At 39.9% G+C, this 18,944-nt stretch overlaps 1 protein-coding gene across 5 annotated transcripts in view; it reads right to left on the bottom strand.

Moving 5' to 3' along the window:
* gbf1 (golgi brefeldin A resistant guanine nucleotide exchange factor 1) overlaps positions 1 to 18,944 on the bottom strand; it is a 96,966-nt gene that overhangs the window by 6,798 nt on the left and 71,224 nt on the right. For 3 of the 5 annotated variants that reach the window (XM_029127614.2, XM_029127616.2, XM_055502835.1), the window contains 25 exons: positions 18,697 to 18,908; positions 18,365 to 18,463; positions 18,092 to 18,286; positions 17,179 to 17,371; positions 16,920 to 17,057; positions 16,750 to 16,838; positions 16,446 to 16,648; positions 16,157 to 16,280; positions 11,600 to 11,725; positions 10,537 to 10,619; positions 10,185 to 10,421; positions 9,981 to 10,074; positions 9,360 to 9,536; positions 9,184 to 9,248; positions 8,897 to 9,020; positions 7,907 to 7,978; positions 7,627 to 7,721; positions 7,401 to 7,554; positions 6,734 to 6,959; positions 5,223 to 5,377; positions 4,751 to 5,000; positions 3,518 to 3,738; positions 3,203 to 3,353; positions 355 to 485; positions 33 to 134 (listed from right to left, as the gene is read on the bottom strand). In XM_029127614.2, coding sequence (XP_028983447.1) covers positions 33 to 134; positions 355 to 485; positions 3,203 to 3,353; positions 3,518 to 3,738; positions 4,751 to 5,000; positions 5,223 to 5,377; positions 6,734 to 6,959; positions 7,401 to 7,554; positions 7,627 to 7,721; positions 7,907 to 7,978; positions 8,897 to 9,020; positions 9,184 to 9,248; positions 9,360 to 9,536; positions 9,981 to 10,074; positions 10,185 to 10,421; positions 10,537 to 10,619; positions 11,600 to 11,725; positions 16,157 to 16,280; positions 16,446 to 16,648; positions 16,750 to 16,838; positions 16,920 to 17,057; positions 17,179 to 17,371; positions 18,092 to 18,286; positions 18,365 to 18,463; positions 18,697 to 18,908 — 3,716 coding nt within the window. The remainder of the gene's footprint in view (positions 1 to 32; positions 135 to 354; positions 486 to 3,202; positions 3,354 to 3,517; positions 3,739 to 4,750; positions 5,001 to 5,222; positions 5,378 to 6,733; positions 6,960 to 7,400; positions 7,555 to 7,626; positions 7,722 to 7,906; positions 7,979 to 8,896; positions 9,021 to 9,183; positions 9,249 to 9,359; positions 9,537 to 9,980; positions 10,075 to 10,184; positions 10,422 to 10,536; positions 10,620 to 11,599; positions 11,726 to 16,156; positions 16,281 to 16,445; positions 16,649 to 16,749; positions 16,839 to 16,919; positions 17,058 to 17,178; positions 17,372 to 18,091; positions 18,287 to 18,364; positions 18,464 to 18,696; positions 18,909 to 18,944) is intronic. The other 2 variants (XM_029127615.2, XM_029127617.2) reach the window with 1 other exon arrangement.

Raw genomic sequence — 18,944 nt, 5'->3', positions numbered from 1 at the left:
AAATTGTAAATGGCAGGCTGCAGTTTCTGGACCTTTGATAGAAGTGTACAGCCTCTCATTCTCGTCTCCTCCATTCCACCCACATCTGCTGGGCTTATGTTGTCAAGCAGCTTAGTCAGAAGGGGGAAAAGCACCTGTAAAAACACACACACACACACACACACACACACACACACACACACACACACACACACACACACACACACACACACACACACACACACACACACACACACACACACACACACACACACACACACACACACACACACACACACCTTTGTGTAAGTTTGACCAACTGGCTTAGAAATGTGTCTAATAGATCATAGATTTCTACAGACTCTCCTTTCTTACCTTATTGAAACAGGACTCCCACTCTGCTGCATCAAGTGTTTGCAGATCATGGACCAGCAGCGCCCTCTGGAGGTAGGTAAGGGCCTGCATACGAACCTGGCGTCTTGCATCACAGCATAGCCAAGCAATTCCTAGAGGGGATAATGTCAATTTAACAGAAATCACCCAAAAGTTATTTTTTAACTAAATAAGCTCAAAGTATGTGTACTCCAAGAGTGAAATGCACTTTTTATTATTGTTTGGGTCCAATTTCCGGTGCTTATTTAAGTTTATTCTCTCTTGTTTTCGTTAAGTATATTAGTGTACACAACTTGTATATAGTTTTTTTCTTAGCAGTACATATGCTGATAAAAAGCGACAATGTGTGTCGGGGCCAGAGCGCGCATTGTTTACACAGCTGAGCACCCTCAGCCAACGCTGACACTCGTTCTGAGACCCTGCTCTCAGTCACCAGCAGGCTACAAATCCCTACATACCTCTTCCTGATTTCTGAGGACTTCAACCAACCTAGGTAACTTAACACAACATGTAAGCTTCACTCCCTTCCACAGAGAAATCTGTGACAGAGTTTTGGTTCACATGGACCAGAACTTTCAACTGTCATGAAACTGGTGCCATTGCATTCTGTGTAAAAGATGCTATTATTTGATATTAGATTGGTTTCTGTGTGATGTTCAAGCAACAAAGGGACCTCAGACAACTTCTCACCATGCTTTTTATTGTGTGAATGTATAAAGCTAAAATAAAGATACTCACCTTCTTCTTTTAATCTGTGCACCATACATATATGCGAGGCACACTGGGTAAATTATGTATCCTCAATTTTGTGTTGCATTTTAAGTGTTACAATAGCTTAATTAGTAATGTCTAGATTAAGCCATTTATAATTTGATTTTGCTTGCAATTATTATTGGTGTATGTTTTAGTGTTTATTTGGTGTTACATAAGACAAGACCATTCATCATGGAATAACATTTCATTTGTTACAGTGTTTTAAAGGACCACGTATAAAACCTTAATAAACTATGCATTTATTTTATTGCCTAACCATCCTGACTTCTCTGCTTATTTTAGTGCCAATGTGATTGTTACATGTGTATTGTGTTATGCTGTAATGGAACTTTGAGCCTGATGAAAAGAGGAAAGCTTAGTTATACCAAATTTAGCAGCAAACCAAATCAAATAGTTTGATACCTAATCTGAAGAGGTGGAACTGTTCACCAATGGTTGAACTCATTTCTCCACCCTGAAGTAACCACTGCCCCAGGGATATTTAAACCAGTGACACCTTAGTTGAATTGGGATTTCCCTATAACTTCAAACATGTTGCCCCATTTTTTTTTTTTGAGTCGCATTACTTTTCTTTAATTTTCCTTTGTTCTTAAATTTTGTAAACTTTTGTAAAATACAAACGAGCAGCGAATGTTTCTTGAAAAAGGCATCTCAAGAAACTCCACAAAACTGTAACTATCACAAACAGTCCTTAGTTGACTCACTATTTTTGATCGAACTAATTAAATTAGATTCCAGCCCGTTTCCTTTTTTGGCTAGCTTAAGTAGCGCTGACGCTTTGAAACACCTTGGAAAGTTCAGCCTGGCCGACTGTTACTTTGCTGAACCCGAAACGTCATCATCACCGCGGGCGACGATTCCTGGCCCAAAGGCTGTGGCACCTGGACCAGAGAGGGCACGCCTGCTCAACCAAGCCGGTAAAGGGAGACGCTGCACAGCGGCTACAGCTCCAAACTAAGGCAAGACGAACATCTCTAGTCCTCTGAGAAGTCTGGTGTTTCTCAAAGCGCTAAAATTGAATATTCCAAATTCATTAGTTATCCTTAGGTACTCTTTTCGCTTGATCAAAGCCATCACACACTTAGGTCTTGACCGTCCCTTGTCCTTTCACTCACTGATTCATTCATTGCTGATTGCTGTGTTTTCTGTGATTGTGTTCACATATGTTCGTTAATTGCCGTTAACGCTGTGTGATGAGAGATATCACAGATCTTTCCTACCTGCTGCTATCAAACTCTACAATCAGAACTGTTAACTGCATTTGCTCTGTTTATGGATGTGTGTTTGTATGGTATGTATGGGTTCTCTCTGTTTTTCTGTCCTGTTGCTGTTGTAAGGTGCAGTTTTCCCGCTGTGGGACTAATAAAGACATTCTTATTCCTATGTCTATCTGGCTGCTAGAATTTTTTTTAGACAACCAAACAACCATTTACTTTCTATAATACTTAGTTTTACTTGTTGAATTATTAATTTTTCTACATAATCACCATTTCGGTCAATGCATTTCTGTAGACGCTGTGCCACTTTTAGAATTCCCATGTCATAGCAGCTCACCACCACTGGTTAAAAATCATTGCCAATTTTGGAAGTGTATGTACAGTTATGTATGGATGTCAAAAACATTTGCAAGTGGTGGAGAGAGTTTACCGCTGGCCGTACTGAAATTCACAAAGGAGCGGGAGACGTCAATATCCAACGAGACAGTCATAAACGTTGAGAAAAACATGCTGTCTGCATTTTGGCGATGAGATTGTAGGACATGTCTAAGTCCATGTCTATATCTATGTCCAGAAATGGACCTGTAACCTGGCTGCTTAGTGAATGTGATGTTGCAAGCTTTGTCCTCAAGATGCACAAACTGATGAATCTTGTCTCTCATATGTTGTGCCTCCAGTTTGTGAACATATAGACTGCACTGAACTGCATATAATGCATAACTGTTTTTGTCTTAGGGTGGACAAATTTCCACCTCAGTGTGCTCACAATGAAAAGGTAGAAAAAAACCATCAACACCCACAGATGTCTTCAGACATTGTTTTGTTGTAGTGGTACACACCTTGCAGCAGTGGACACCAGCAGCTTGACCACAGAGTCTGGGAATCGGCCTCAATTTTTCTGCCTGCAGCCTCTAGATGACGCTGTTCCTCTGCCCAGGAGCTGTAGATGCTGGCAGCACGGGTGTGCAGGGTGTGCATAAGGTCTAACAGCTGGATCATACATACACCAATCAAAATCAACAACAGCTAAGCGGGTGACAACCTATTCATAAAAACACTATAGATCAGGTCAAATCTAATACTGTAGATATGATATGCAGATTTTCAGTATGTTAATATATACACATACGTGCGAATTGGGCTGCTGTACTTACGTCATGACTAACCTGTAATGACACCGTGTGGTAGCTGGCTGGGACACCCTCATCCTCCTCATCGTCACTGTAGGAACGTAATGGACGCTGGCTGGAGACCCGGCTGATGCTCCGCTTTGTGCTGCTGCCACCCTCTTTTTCCCTTACCCCCGCCTTCTTTCTCATCCGATACTTTGAAGAGTCGTACTTGTGGCTCTTCTTCTTGTCGTGATTACGATACCCTGAGGAAGGAAATTTGTAAAGAAATAAAACTGCTATAGTTTGAATGAAAACACTGTGGCATCAAATCTATCATTAAACTACGATGTCTATGGTAAAAAAGAATTCTAATCAATTCAGGAACACTGCTCAGAAAATAGTTGTGTCACTGAGAAAATCTATAGTCAAGACAGCTTTATGAATGAAAATACTGTATAAACAGCTGGCAACACTCAAGAACAGCTGGATCAAAAAGGAATGTGCAAGAAATCAACTAAATTTCAAACCAGTCAGTAAAAATGTTTGCACTGGTATGAAAGTTCAATGAATTCATAAGATGTACAGTGCATCTCAGCTTAAGCTTGGTACAAGCTTACGGTATTTCAAGTTTAAATAACAAACGGATGTCCCTCTTTATGGAACATGTTGATCTAAACCCTTCCTGTACCGTTCAGCATTGATGTGAAAGCTGATAATGCAACCCATACCATTACAGATGAAGGGTGAACCCTCTGCTGTTAACAAGCTACTGTAAATGGTCCCTCCTGATTGTCTGAATGCTCTGGGGACACTATAGACTTTAGATGGTGGGACCTTAAGACTTCACAACATTTTAGAGAACAAATACAAAACCAGTAAGAGTTTTAACTTTTGTTTGTTAAAACCTTTTTGCAATGCGTTTGTGTCATCAAAATAAAAATCAGGCTTTATCTAGAAAATGTCTCAGTTCTTTGTCTCTCTCTGTTCTTTAGTGAATTAGTTGCAGCATTATTATTGTTTTTATTGATATTGGACACATCATAGCACCTTTTGTGGAAATAGATTTGTAAATTCGGTAGTGCATCACATTTCAGGCTGGGCTTTCCAGGGGTTTGAATCTGCTAAACCTCACAATATCTATTAATATAAGTTTTGCCAACATCATTTCAATTCATTCTACAATCGGAAGTCCTTTACACATCTTAATGACTTAATCCTCATAAGAGTCACAGGGACACAATTTAAATAATCATGTCAGTTTAAAACGCATCTCACCTCCATTAAGGCTGGCCTCCACAAAAATTCTTATTGCCCTGACACACAGCTCAAAGTTGTCAGGGGTAACATGTGCAGCATCACGGATGATAAAAGACAGTGTTTCCACACATTTAATGAGAGACTTGGTGTCATGCTGGCCCAGGTCCTGACCCAGAGTCAGGCTGTACTGATTGACCAGTGGGTGATTCAGCTGAGCTTTAGAGCTCACTGGAGGGACTTTACTTATCTCCAGGTCATCTTTACCAACCTAAAAAAAATATTACAAACGTGCATGGGAAATTGATCAAACACAATTGTATTCTTTTATATTGTATGTATAAAAAAGGTTTTACATAAACATACATTCTAGCCATTCTAAGAAAGGTTGTTGTTATGGCAAAATATCTGATGTAGCTGAGGGTGTTTCAGTAGTAGTGCATACATGACAGTATTGTGTACATGTGTGAACTATGTGTTTGTTTGTGCTGACCACAAGCCATCCACTGCTCGCGACATCCACTTCAGTTGTCGAACGAGGGATCCTGATCTTGTGCTCAGTGTAGACCTCTGAGTCAGATGTGTAACCCCGGTCTAATGTCACTTCACTGGGATGATGAGAAGACAGCTCACTATCTGACTGGGCACCTAGCGGAAGGAAGGAAGATTGATTAACGTTATACATGTTTTACTAATTATATACAGTATAGCGTAAGATATTTGAAAATACACACTTCGCTGAATACAGTAATGTGCAAACATTTTGGGCAGTTTAGAAAACAGTCCTGCAACAGATTGCATGGCCTCTGCTTAGCCCTGAGCCCTTGCAACAACATAGATTTAGTCTACAATGACATGACACAGAAATGTTTGAACAGTGTTTTATGTGTTAATCTACAGCTTTTTGAATAGAGGCCAACAACTGCAATTGTGCTGACCTACGTATATACACTGCTCAAAAAAATAAAGGGAACACTTAAACAACACAATGTACTGTAACTCCAAGTTAATCACACATCTGTGAAATCAAACTGGCCACTAAGGAACAATACTGATTGACAATTAATTTCACATGCTTTTGTGCAAACAGAATAGACAACAGGTGGAAATTATAGGTAAATGGCAAGAAACCCCCAATAACGATAACAATAGAGTGGTTATTAAGCAGGTGGTGACCACAGACCACTTCACAGTTTCTATACTTTCTGGCTGATGTTTTGAATGCTGGAGGTGCTTTCACTCTAGTGGTATCATGAGATGGAGTCTACAACCCACAGTGGCTCTAGTAGTGCAGCTCACATCAATGGGAGCTGTGGCAAGAAGGTTTGTCAGCGTAGCGTGCATGTGTCTGCAGTCACCACTGGCACCCAGATGGGATGCAATCCCTCAGAAAAGCAACCGTCACCTCATTAGGAGCATGCCCAAGCATTGTAGGGAGGTCATACAGGCACGTGGAGGCCACACAAACCACTGAGCCTCATTTGGACTTGTTTTGAGGACATTACATCAAAGTTGGATCAGCCTGTAGTGTGTTTTTCCACTTCCAAATCCAGGGAGTCTTGGTTTTGTTCCAGGTTTCTATGGGTTAATAAATTGGAAACTTTCTTTCCATTGATCATTTTTGTGTGATTTTGTTGTCAGCACATGCAACTATTAAAACAACACAGTATTTAATAAGAACATTTCTTTAATTCAGATCTAAGATGTGTTTTTTAGTTTTCCTTTTATCTTCTTGAGCAGTGTACAATCTATAAGGAATATGTCTGAATTCCACATGGCCAAAAACTAATAACACTGTAGTGGACCTCTACGAAAATCCAAACATTACTCAGATGACACATCAGCTATCACCGCTAAGGAAAAAGGATGAGACTTCTTGATTTTATTTCCTCTATTTCTGCAGGAGTGCTACAGTAGGTAAGTGTAGATCATTTACTACTGGACTGTGTGTTTGGAAATCTCACTTTTAACTCTAAAATCAAAAAGTCGACAAAAATAATGAACCTGTGTCATTGTCAGCAGTGACAGAGATGACCTGGAAGGAGGCAGGAGGTTTCACTCCAGCCCCAACACACTCCAGCAAGGAAAAGAGAGTATACCAGTCGTCTGTACAGTGGATGTTAGCTGCGTTAGTCTTCAGCAGCTCATGAAGGCCATAAGCCACTTCTCTACTGACCCGGGACAAGACATGAGATTTCATCATCAGTAGAAGACGCAAGGAGAGTAGAACCTTTGGGTGAGAGAAGATAAGGGCTGTAATTTAAGGGTGTTGAGTTTGTGATATTATAGCCAAGATTGTATACAGTAAGAAAAAAAATGTTAAATTGTTGACTTCTGCATTTACTGAAGGAGATTTCTATATATACAGTAAGAACAGACACCACTCCTAAGTGGATCCTTCAGTGATGCCATGGCATACAGGGGAAGAAACACCACTTGAGCTTTTTTCCATTTGTAAAAAACATTTGAATTTTGATCTTTTAATATTCTCCTGAAGAGCTACGTTTGAAAGTCAGTAGTATAAAATGTCTAGTGAAGTGGTGGATGTCTGACTCTAATCCTGCAACAGCATTTTTTAATTTAATTCATTATTGTTTGTTGGACTAGTCAAGGGCAGCAACTTTAAAACAACTTATATATTAGGCATTAAGTGTCTGTGTGTTTGCTCTACCTGTGAGCTAATATCATCTCGACGTAGAAGGCGGACTGCAAGACGAAGGAGTCCCACAACAGCCCTCTCCACTAGGAAGCAGCTCTCATTTGCATGGACACAAAGATGGCAAAGATGGTCACGCATTGTTTGCCAAACGCAAGACACACGGTCTCTGCAAGCACAAAGAAAAATACAGTAAATTGATGAAAGCCACAGATAAAAGGCCTTTTCTGTTCTCTTTTACCGGTTCTCCAGAACAATACGAAGGCACATCTCCAAACAGAAGGCAGAGTCTTCCTCATCATAGGTTTCTTCATCTGGAGTGACTGATATCAGAGCCTAAGGAGAAGAATATATAGTCTTTGTCTTTGTCTGAACGATGTACATGTTACTTGCTGGAAAAAGTCATTCAAACTTAATGCGCTGTGAATAAATACAACTCAGAGTTAAAACAACACAATATAGCAAGACAATATAGTGCATATATGATGCTAAGACATGTTGGACAATTAAGAAATGAAAACCTTCAATAGCTCCTGTAGCGATTCCAGCTGAAGGAATTTGCTTTCAGTGATGAGCTTTTCGGGGTCACATTGCTAGAGAGAAAGAAAAATGAAAAATTAGTATATAAGTAGGTGTACCATGTGGGTGTGATCTAAAAGCTTAGATTTAGATACTCACATTAGATAATCATATGCATATAATGTAAAAGAAAATTACAACACAGGACCAAAGACAACAAATAATTAGAAAAACGTAGACAAGGCAATTTTGAAGAAATAATTTGGGAGAGCAGTTACGTTGCCAGAAACATCCTGAAGACAAATACAAATCAAAGACTTGATGTTAAATGAAAGTTTAGAAGAGAAACAAAACAAAACAAGGACAAGATTGTGACAGCCAACGGAGAAACTACAAGAAAAAGAATGATGGCCATATGTTCTTTTTAGAAACTATTGCATAGTTTCCTGTTTTGTGCAACATCCTTAATAAATAGTGATTTTAATTAAAATTTCTGGATTGAGTGGACAACGTCAGGTTTGTTTGTGTGTGTGTGTGAACTAAGTGGATATTATACATTCAACACTTCTACAGCTTTAAATCAAAGAAAAAAGCATCTAGAATTCTGCCTGCAACTGATCATCTGTTGGTTGGTATGGAGGCTTCACTGACATTTTTGCTAAAGCAAAATATAAATGAGATTCTACTATGTTCTACCAGTGCAATAGTTTAATTAATCACAATTACTCTAAGTTTGTATTTCAACTCAGCAACTGCTGGAGGACAAGAAGCAAATGCAGCAATGAAGCAATGGTGGCTGTGGAACAGTCAAGTAGACTGAGCACACAATCAAACGAACATGGAAATCAGCTTTTGTGTATTTCTGAGACTGTGTTTAAACTGTGTTGCACAACTCAACATCTGATAAGTTAACTGCTATGCGATGGTAAAAGTCTAAAGCCATTACATTTACTGCATGACAGTGTTGCGGCATCATGCATAGTGTTTAGTACCTTTATGCAGAGGATGGCCAGCTGCTTAACTTCCTGGTTTTCTGTGGATGGCCCTCTGAGTCCTGATTGCTCAGCTCCACTCAGTGTCAGCCAGTTGACAAAGCTCAGCACTGCTGACTCACCACTAATGTGCAACAAAGAGAAAAAAAAATTATTGAACAGCAATTCATAGATAGCATGAACAATTGATTAACTACCTGCATCTACAGATTTATTAGGACATATTCAACAATTTCTTATTATAGTCTGATAAATAAAGATGCAGGATGACAGATGGCATAGCATACCGATTTGAAGGCAACTCCTCTCTCTGAAGGGAAATTTTCCCACTTGGTTCCAAAAAGTCCTCTACCTGAGGCAACAAACAACATTTATGCATTGAACAGAAGAATGCACCAGAACAGAAAAACCACACAAGACGCACTTAAACATCCATGATTTAACACAGAATAAATGACTTGACCTCGACCATGGCCTTGGGCAATAGTTCGGCTCTGAACAGCTGCAGCATGGAGTCCATGATGTTCTTCCAACCCTCCCTGAGGATGTTGCCATGCCGATGGGCGAGGTCAAACACTGTCTTGGCTGCAGTCTGTGCTTTACTGTTACTGCCAAATACTGTGGGAAGGTTTTCCACAGACTGCAGGGACAGAGGGCACACAGATGATTACGGAATGTTAGAAAATGCAATCATAACCAACTGGAATAATGAGTACCAACTGTAAAGTAAGAGCCGTTTTAATAATGTATTACACACTACCTGACACATTGTTGAAAATCCATCCATTAATATGAACTGGACAAAATGGTGCTATGAAAATAGGTTATTGTATAAAAAAATTGAATATATATTTTTTACATATTTAAAAAGATCTGCAGATAATACCCAATTAAACAAAAAGAGGAAATTTCTATCTGACTACTGTATATACTGTGTATATGTACAGGCAACTCATACAATGTATTTTTACTACACTTCCCTTCACATTGTACTGTACTTAGCAAAGAAAGAAGACTGATAAAATAAACCAAAAACACTGAAATAAAAGTTTCCAATTATTCTATTTCACTTTGAAAAGCTCACCTCACTACTGAGAGTGGTGAACTTGCAAAGTGAGATGATTAAATTGTCAAAAACATCACTTAAGCCATAGTGAGCTGCTATCATGGCACACTTCCTGCAGAGACAAAACACCAGATTGCATTCTTATTAGAGTTATTGGCATGATGTGCACATTTAAATCCTTGGTCCAATAACTTGGCTGCACAGCATTCTAAACTTGTGTACCTGAAGCCAATGATTGACTTCTGGATGATACTGTCATCCAGACTCTTGTCAAAAACATAGGATAGAGCAGCAATGGTGGGACCCCAGGTCATGGTGAATAGGTCATGGTCGCAACTGCCAGTGGGAAGATGAAGGAAAATACCCTCAGGTGTGGCACCGCGATGTAGCAACACACTCCACACATAGTTCTCTTTCACTAAACCGACTTGCTCATCTGGCATCACAATCTCCTCATTCCTTCAATAGAAAAACATTCAGTACATCAGATTTAACATGATCAGCATCCACAACCAAAAGTTTTTAGTAACATGAATCTTGCAGTATGTGTGTATCTATACAAATGGCAACGTACTTGATAGCATTATAGATATCCTCCAGCATGTCATGATCAAAGTCTTTGTTTCCATTTACTCCTTTCAGATTTCTCTTGAATTGCTATTTAAGAAAAGATAATAAAAAATAATAAGATGGTAACATCAGCATACAATGTTTATTACGCTGAAAATAAGGCTTGCATCTTATTTTTGAACATCCTCTCAGTAATTGTCACATTTGGTTTATACACAGTTGTGCTTGCATATAGTTTTTATAGTTCAAAATAACCGCACTGCCAACTTGTGTTGTGGTAAATACAATGACTTGCAAGCCGCTTTGTGAGTAAAGTCCTAGGCGCCACTGTTCTGTCTCAATATATTTTTCAAAGGGTCAAAACTGACCCTTGGTGTTGACCCGAGATACTCTAGTTGATGAATGTTACATTGATTGAGTTATGCTGTTACTGTAAGGGTGCAACCTTACAGCAACCTACAGCAGAATCCAACACAACAACATTGTTATTCAGTCAATTTTAAGTCCAGATGATGACACTGTAAAGAGGATTATCATTAAAGAATCAAGCTTGTTATTTCACTGATGTCATATACTGTATGGAGGTAGAGCTGCCATCCACCAATAATAGGATTGGTGGTTTGATTCCTGGCCCATAAAGTCATGTGCAGTATCTTGCCCAAGTGTCCTTGGGCAAGATACTGAACTCCAAGTTGCCCTCAGTGTGTTATTGTGTTTGTTCACACTGAAGGTTAATTATAAGTTCATTTCGTTAAGCTTTGTTGCTTAAACATTGTTGTTTAACTGTCATATCCATGCTATGCATGATTTTAAATAAAAAAAGAGTAATGCTACTAAACTATTGAATAATACCAAATGTTACACATCAAGGTGTCTTATGTCTTTGTACTATGAAGTATATATAAACCTGAGGTACACAACATCCAACAAGGGCTTAATGATAAATGAGGACAGACATGCTTGATGCCCACTAACAACAGGTTTACACCTACAGTGTGTGTGTGTGTGTGTGTGTGTGTGTGTGTGTGTGTGTGTGTCTGTTAGAGTGAGATAAACTTATAACTTACCTCAACTGTCATGGGGATGTTTTGCTTGCGGACATTGTGGTTATGCTGGTCAGTGTTCAGCATTATGACAGCGTAGGCCAACGCAAAGCCTGCATCGTTGGTCATGAAAGGGGAGCCATTGACTTTCTACAAACACACAAAGTACAGGCTAAATAACAACAGCTACAATAAAAACAACAATTCATCATATGACGATCTAAACAAATGCCTGTTATACAGAGTAGCAGCTAACCTTATCTGTAGAGAGAATTTCACCTTGTTACTATAACTGTGACCCCAACATAGTGGAAAACTCATATCTTATAGTGTCACTGACTAAAATTACACATCAGCTCTTTCAAGGACAGACATTGTGTGTGTGTGTGTGGGTGTAGCCAGCCTACGAAAAGGGCATTACCAGGAATAGTTTCCAGGTCACATGCTCCCCCTACCATTTTGAGACCTCCTATGTCATTCTGCTATAATCCAACGGGTTTATGACGTGTTTGAGTTATATTTTCAACACCTTTTACAAAAGTTAGCTTATGTCATGATGGAAAAAGCCATATGTCACCAGGGTGACTATATTAGATATGGTTTACCCATCAGAAAATTAAGTAAATACATGCACTACTCACAATATGTTAGGTAGTTATTTACATAGTAAAAGTACATGAGTACTTTTCCTACTTGCTCTGAATTTTAATGAAATAAGTAAAAGTTCCCTTTGATATTACTAATAATGTATAAAAAGAAACACAATTTTCATTAGTTTAATACTTATTGCCCCAAATATTTAGACAATAACAAGGATAGCCCCAAATAACACAAATTGATAATATCAGTAGTGAGTGTTTCAACCATTTGCCGCAATGACAGCTTGACAGCTCCTCACTAGCATCATGATGTTGTTCTGAGGCAATTCGTTCCACTCTTCCACAAGTTCTACACGCAGTTCTGCCAGGTCATGTGGGGATGGGGTACAATCATGCAGTCTCTGCTTCAACTGGTCCCAGACGTGCTCTATGGGGTTCAGGTCAGATGACATTGATGGCCATACAATATAAGGCACTCCAACTTCCTGAAGTCGAGCTGTGACAATTCTGCCACGATGTGGTGGAGCATTATCATCCATGAACAGAAAGTTTGGTGTGTGTTGGCGGAATTGGGGGATGATGATGGGTTCTATGATGTCTCTGAGGTAAGAATGTGCAGTGACTGAGCCATCTAAAATAACCAAATTTGTTTTGGTTATTTTTTTTTGCTGATGCATGTCCAGACTGTTGCATCTCCTCCACCAAAGCTAACCCTGGGGACCATGTTGACCTCAGCGTATCGCTCACCTTGTCTTCTCCAGCAACGGTGACAACCATCATTTCTGTGCAAGGTGACCCAACACTCATCCCTTAACAGGACAGTAGCTTACTGTTGCATAGTCCAGGTCACATGGTCTTGTGCCCATTGCAAACATTCACAGCAGTGTCTTGATGTCAGTGGAGTAACTTTGGTCGTCTAGCATTTAAGCCAAAGCTGTAGAGTCAGTTGCGAATGGTTTGTCTGGAAACCCTAGTAGCCCTCCCATCTTGTGAACGGGCCTGCAGCTGTGTGGCAGTTTCATAACAATGTCTGAGTGCATAGGTCCTTAGGTACTGGTCATCGTTGGGTCCAACCTGGGTATGTCATAACCTCTGCCAGTAGGTCTTTGTCTTGATGCAAGTCTGCTGATGACACTTTGAGACACACCAAGTTCACGAGCAACATCTGATTGCCTGCCACCGACCCGAAGGTGCGCCGTGGCAAATGACGTCATATGTTCATGGCTGTTTAAATGATGAACTTGGAATGACTAACTGACTATAACAGCTTTTTATAACCACAGATTGTTGAAATTGATGCCACATTAAAAGGGGTTGTCTTTTGGTATTGGCCAAACTCCACTAGGAGTGGATAACGCTATCATATATCTGCTCCATCGCACCTACAACCACCTGGACAAGCCTGGCGCCTTAGTGAGGATCATGTTCTTCGATTTCTCCAGTGCATTTTACACCATTCGGCCTACATTGCTGGGAGAGAAATTGAAGGACATGCAGGTCGAGCACCCCCTGATTTAATGAATCACTGACTACCTCACCAACCTCCAGAAATTCTCTGATGACTCGGCAATTGTAGGATGGTGACGTCACAGAGAACAGGGAGTGGTGGGCAGCTTTGTTGACTGGTGTGGGCAGAATCACCCCCAACTGAACATCAGTAAAACCAAGGAGGTGATAAACTTTAGGAAATCGGAGAGTCCTGTCACCCCTCTCACTATTAAAAAGGAAAAGGTGAAGGTTGTGACTGACAAATGCCTGGGAGTGTACTTGGACAATAAACTGGACTTGAAAAAGAACTCTTCAGCTATGTACAAGAAGGTTTAGAGCAAGATGCACCTACTGAGGAGGCTCAGGTTCTTTAACGTCTGCAACACCATGCTGAGGATGTTCTATGAGTCTGTGGTGGCCAGTGTTTTATGCTGTGGTCTGCTGAGGCAGCAGCATGTACAGACAGAACAAACTGATCAGGAGGGCTGGTTCTGTTCTGGGGGTGAAGCTGGACCCCCTACATGCTGTGGCTAAGAGGGTATGTCAAATTCCTCTCTATCCTAAACAACACCTCCCACCCCCTACACAGTGTGCTGGCTGGACAGAGGAGCACATTCAACCAGAGGCGGATCAGTATTAGGTGCTCCACAGAATGCCGCCGGAGATCTTTCCTGGCCATCAGCCTGTACAATTCCTCCTCTCTCGGTAAGTGTTGCTTTTCATCCGTGCAATAACATCTATAATAAAGCTTTTAGCTACAATAGTAATTAGATGTGAGTGTGCGTAGATGTGTTAGCATTCTTATTTTTTATCTCCAATACCTTCTTGTGTGACAGCAATCAAAGTGTGCAAAATAATTTCCCTCTGGGATTAATGAAGGTTTTTATATCTTGATATAAAAGAGTTCCCCACTCTCCCTTTATTCCTACAAACTCAGGCCCTCTACCAGAGGCCTGGGAGTTTATCCTAATATATAAGTATATGTGCAGTATACTGCGCAGTATCTTCCTAGGCCTACACTCTTATGGACAAAGACAATAATAATAACAATATTAGTAATACCACATTATGTATGTATAAGCAGCTTTTTAAAATCTCAAGGACACTGAACAGTACAAAAAAGTATTTTTAAAAGTATTACAGAGAGCGAGAACTGAACAAATGGGTTTTGAGTCTGATTTTGAAGAGTGGAAGAGAGTCAATGTTACGAATACGAATGTTCCAAATTTTGCTCCTGTGCTGCTAGAATTAGTGCCTCCGTGCCTTCTTTCAGTCCAGCCTCGTCCAGCCACTGGTAGGATTTGTCGATATCAGCCACTTCTTCTATCTGCCGGTGTTATATAATGTGGAGAGGTTTGTTTTCCATGAGGGTTCCTTCTCTTTCCTTCCCTCCTCCTTTGGTTTCTGGTACCTGAGGTATTCACTAAGCACATCATCTGTTGGGGCCATTTTCCGGATGTAAACATGGTGCTACTACCTTTGCTTGGTGTGCAGTCTAAGGGTGTTGGATTTGAGGTGAAACCCTCCATGCATTGTAGGGCGCTTCCTTGTCTTGATATCCGTGGCTTCCATCTCCTCTTTTGGCTACCTTATTATGCCAGCAGGATACCTTACCTAATGACCGGAAGGGTGTAGGTGTTGATTGCCCGGACTTTGTTCTTCCCATTCAGCTGACTTCTCAGGACTTGCCTTACCCTTTGGAGGTACTTAGTGGTTGGTGTTTTCCTTGAGGCCTGTGGGATTCCAGGGTATTTGTAGCTATCCTCCAGATTTGCTATCTTGCCTTCTGGTATTTCTATCCGCTCTAGTCCTAACTACCTTTCCTCTCCTTGCTACCATCCTACCACACTTATCCAGTCCGAATGACATTACAATGTCTTGGCCGTATATCCTGGTGGTATGTATTAGCAAGTCAATATCTCATTCGCTCTTGGCATACAGCTTGAGGTCATCCATGTAGAAGAGGTGGCTGGTGGTTGCGTTGTTTTGTAGTCGGTACCCGTAACCAGTCTTCGTGATGATCTGGCTGAGGGGGTTCAGGCCTACGCAGAACAGCAGCGGGGAAAGACATCTTCTTGGTATATGCAGCACTTGATGTTGACTTGGGCGATCAGCTTTTAGTTGGCCTCTAGGGTTGTTTTCTGCTTTCCCATTGAATTCTGGATGAAGGTTCTTAGGGTTCTGTTGCTCTTGTGTAGTGTCAAGCCTTCCATGATTCATGTGTGAGGCATTGTGTGATACTGTGGGTTATTTTGTACTCAATCCAGGCAGTGCTTAGATTGGCATGTCTGGTCTTACAGTCTCAGGTGACTGCTTTGTCTACCAGTAGCTGGTGTTTTGCCCCCCTGGTGTTAGTACCAATTCCTTTCTGGGCACTGCTCATGTATTGGTCAATGTGCCTGCTCATCTTGGCTGCTATGTTGCCTGACAGTGTGTTACTAGTCTGAATGCCTTTTATTATGACATTTATAATTTATATTAAAAAAACACTTACATGCCAGTTGTCTGTAAAGGTTTCCAGGAGTCTCTGGATTACAGGAGCCTCTCCAGGTAGCCTAAAGGCCTCTAGGTAAAGTCGCAGGGCTTCATCAATTCGAAGCCCCTGGAAGGTAAATGTGCTGCAAAAAAAAAAAATATTTATACAACTATGTTATTCATTCAATAACATATTAATAAACACACCAGTATAAGATGGAAACTGTAACACCTCTGCTCCCTTCAGATTTGAAAATAACAGTTTAATGGTCATTAATCATAAAATGTGTCCTGGAATTTCACCCTACTTCACAAAGCTGTCCAGGAGCTCCATGTTCTTACGATCGCTGATAAACTCGCCAATCATCTTTTTGTCCAATCGAGGGTTTTCTCTAAGCCACTGGGCCACTTGGTTGTTGTCAATTGGATTACTGAGAAGACCTTTTTCCTGTAAAAACTGGATTCCTTTCTTGGGCTTTAGGTTAAACTGTTCTGTACCTGTGATTAGCAACTGTACACAAAGAAATCAACTTGAGTAAAGCAATTATAGTTGGTGTTCAATATTTAGCTGTTCATGTGTGAGAAAAAACACAGCAATCAAATTCCACTTACTTTTTTTTTTATTCTAATTTCCAATAACTCTTGGGAATCAGGTAAACCTGATGAGAAACGTTCAGGTTTCTTCAGACCTTTCCTCTTAGCTGGATAAATGGAACAAACATTGAGGTTAAATGTAAATGCATTTTTTTCTCTAACGTTTGGAAAAGTCTCACCAGTCTTACCAGCTTCCCCATCTTCCTGCTCCATTCCACCCAGCTTCATCTTTTCTGCCATTAGATACCCACTGTGTGGCTGACATGCTGGTGCGTTTTCGGTTAGTATAACATTTAGACCATTGGTACTGCCAAATCTACTTGAAGCTGAAGAGAGAAAGAGAAAAAATAACTATGCAGATCTCTCATTTTTCCACAGAAGCTAAGGCTCTGCAGAAGTTGGAGGTGTAAAATCTATTTATTTGGACACCCACTGGATTGTGTTTACCTTGTGCGTTATCTGATGCAGTTTTGTTTGAACTTTCTCCAGCCACCAGTACTGTTTCTAACTGGTCTTGTTGATTAGTGTTGTTAAGTACCTTGGACCGGCAGTGTGCTTCAATGCTGTCAATTACAGTGAGAAGCGCCTCGAGCGACAGGAGGTGGGTGGTATTCAGCTGCCCTGACACTGGGAAAGCATTCTATAGTATGGAGGAAGGAACAAAACCAGGTAGAAAAAAACATATTAAAGTTCATTTATGCTGCATGTATATGGATGTAACAACTTACTGCCATCTGTCAGCTTTTAGCAGCCCATCAGTGTGTAATGTACATAACCTAAAATGTATGTATACATAGGTGTTATAGCTAACTTTAGAACTATGTTGTAAGTACTTAAGATACATTACAGTTGTAGAAGAAAACTGCCTTTGATCATGATTGTTAAAATTTATTAATGTAATTAACTGGCCACCGTATTACCTACAGGTGTACAGTCTAGTTTAGTTTAATGCAACTAGGACTCTGCCATTGACAAATGTTTGACTTTATGATATAAAATAAAGTTTTGGCCTTCGCTGTCTGTTTGGTGGTGGGGTCTCCAACATTTTATTCATCATTACCTTTATTTTCTTTCTACAATTTAAAAATCAGACTGTCCAAACAACCTTTTCAAATTTTCAAAACGTATTCGGGTGAAACCGTAGGTGTAATCAATCAAATTATTCAAACATCTTATTTTCAAGATTTGTCTCAGAGAAAGGTTCTTAATTCCTCTCTCTGGTCAACAATCAGACCTATCAGACTTGGAGATCAAAACCTGACTGTCTTCTATCAAGTATAAAAAAAGTTTTTTTTTCATGTAAAAATGGCAATTACAGGCTAAAGCTTTTAAATGATCAACAATATGCTAAGATTGTTACCTTGGATAACAGCTTAGTAAGTTCTTCAAATAAGCTGGAACAATAGAAGTCACAGTCATAGTTGACATACAGTTCTGAGACAAAGCTGGGAATCCTCCAAAGCTGGACCAGAGCCTCCAATGCAATCTCTTTCATCTCATAAGGCATCTTTGTGTTCTCTGATGTGATGATGTCAATTAGTTTCTTGAGGTACAGCTGCCATTTCAGCAAAGGAAGAAATATTAGCGTCTCAGAATCAGGTAACTTTTCACTTGATGAAAAGTTGCAAGTTACCTCAAGTTGAAACTTCAGATGTACTCTCATGCTTTCAAAAAGCAAGAAGCAAACTCGTATGGATGAAGCATACAAGTTTATACGGTCCGCATTAAGTAACTAGAACAAAAGACAAATTAAAAGAAATTATATACTAAAATATTAATCTAGGTACGACCTGGACAAAGAAAAACATTTTATAGTGCAGAAAAACACTATTATATTACTACTATATTATATTCTGGCAATTATGCAAATTATGTGAATTGTAAAATTTAATGCGAATAATATTCAGAAAATATTGCATCAATGCACAATACTTAACTGCACATAATGTCTCATTTTTTCCTTACCTGGAACAGATGTCTACAAAGTTCATCTTTTATCAGGCCTAACAAAGTCTGGTAGTTAGCAATGTGTGCTGACTCGAGTGCTACAGTTAACAGCTGCAGGCCCATGTGCATCATTGCATCAGTGTTGTGGCGGTCATGGGGGTTGGTCAGTGAGATCAAAAAGCGAAAAAGTTCTCTTAGACATGGCAGACCATAAGGAATGAGAGATGCTCCTATAAGAGAGAAAAGAAGATTAAAGAAGATTAAAA

This window comes from Betta splendens, chromosome 15, assembly GCF_900634795.4.
Source record: "Betta splendens chromosome 15, fBetSpl5.4, whole genome shotgun sequence".
Classification (NCBI taxonomy): Eukaryota; Metazoa; Chordata; class Actinopteri; order Anabantiformes; family Osphronemidae; genus Betta; species Betta splendens.
The sequence above is the reverse complement of the archived record's forward strand: the minus strand, read 5'-3'. Positions and strand labels throughout refer to the sequence as shown.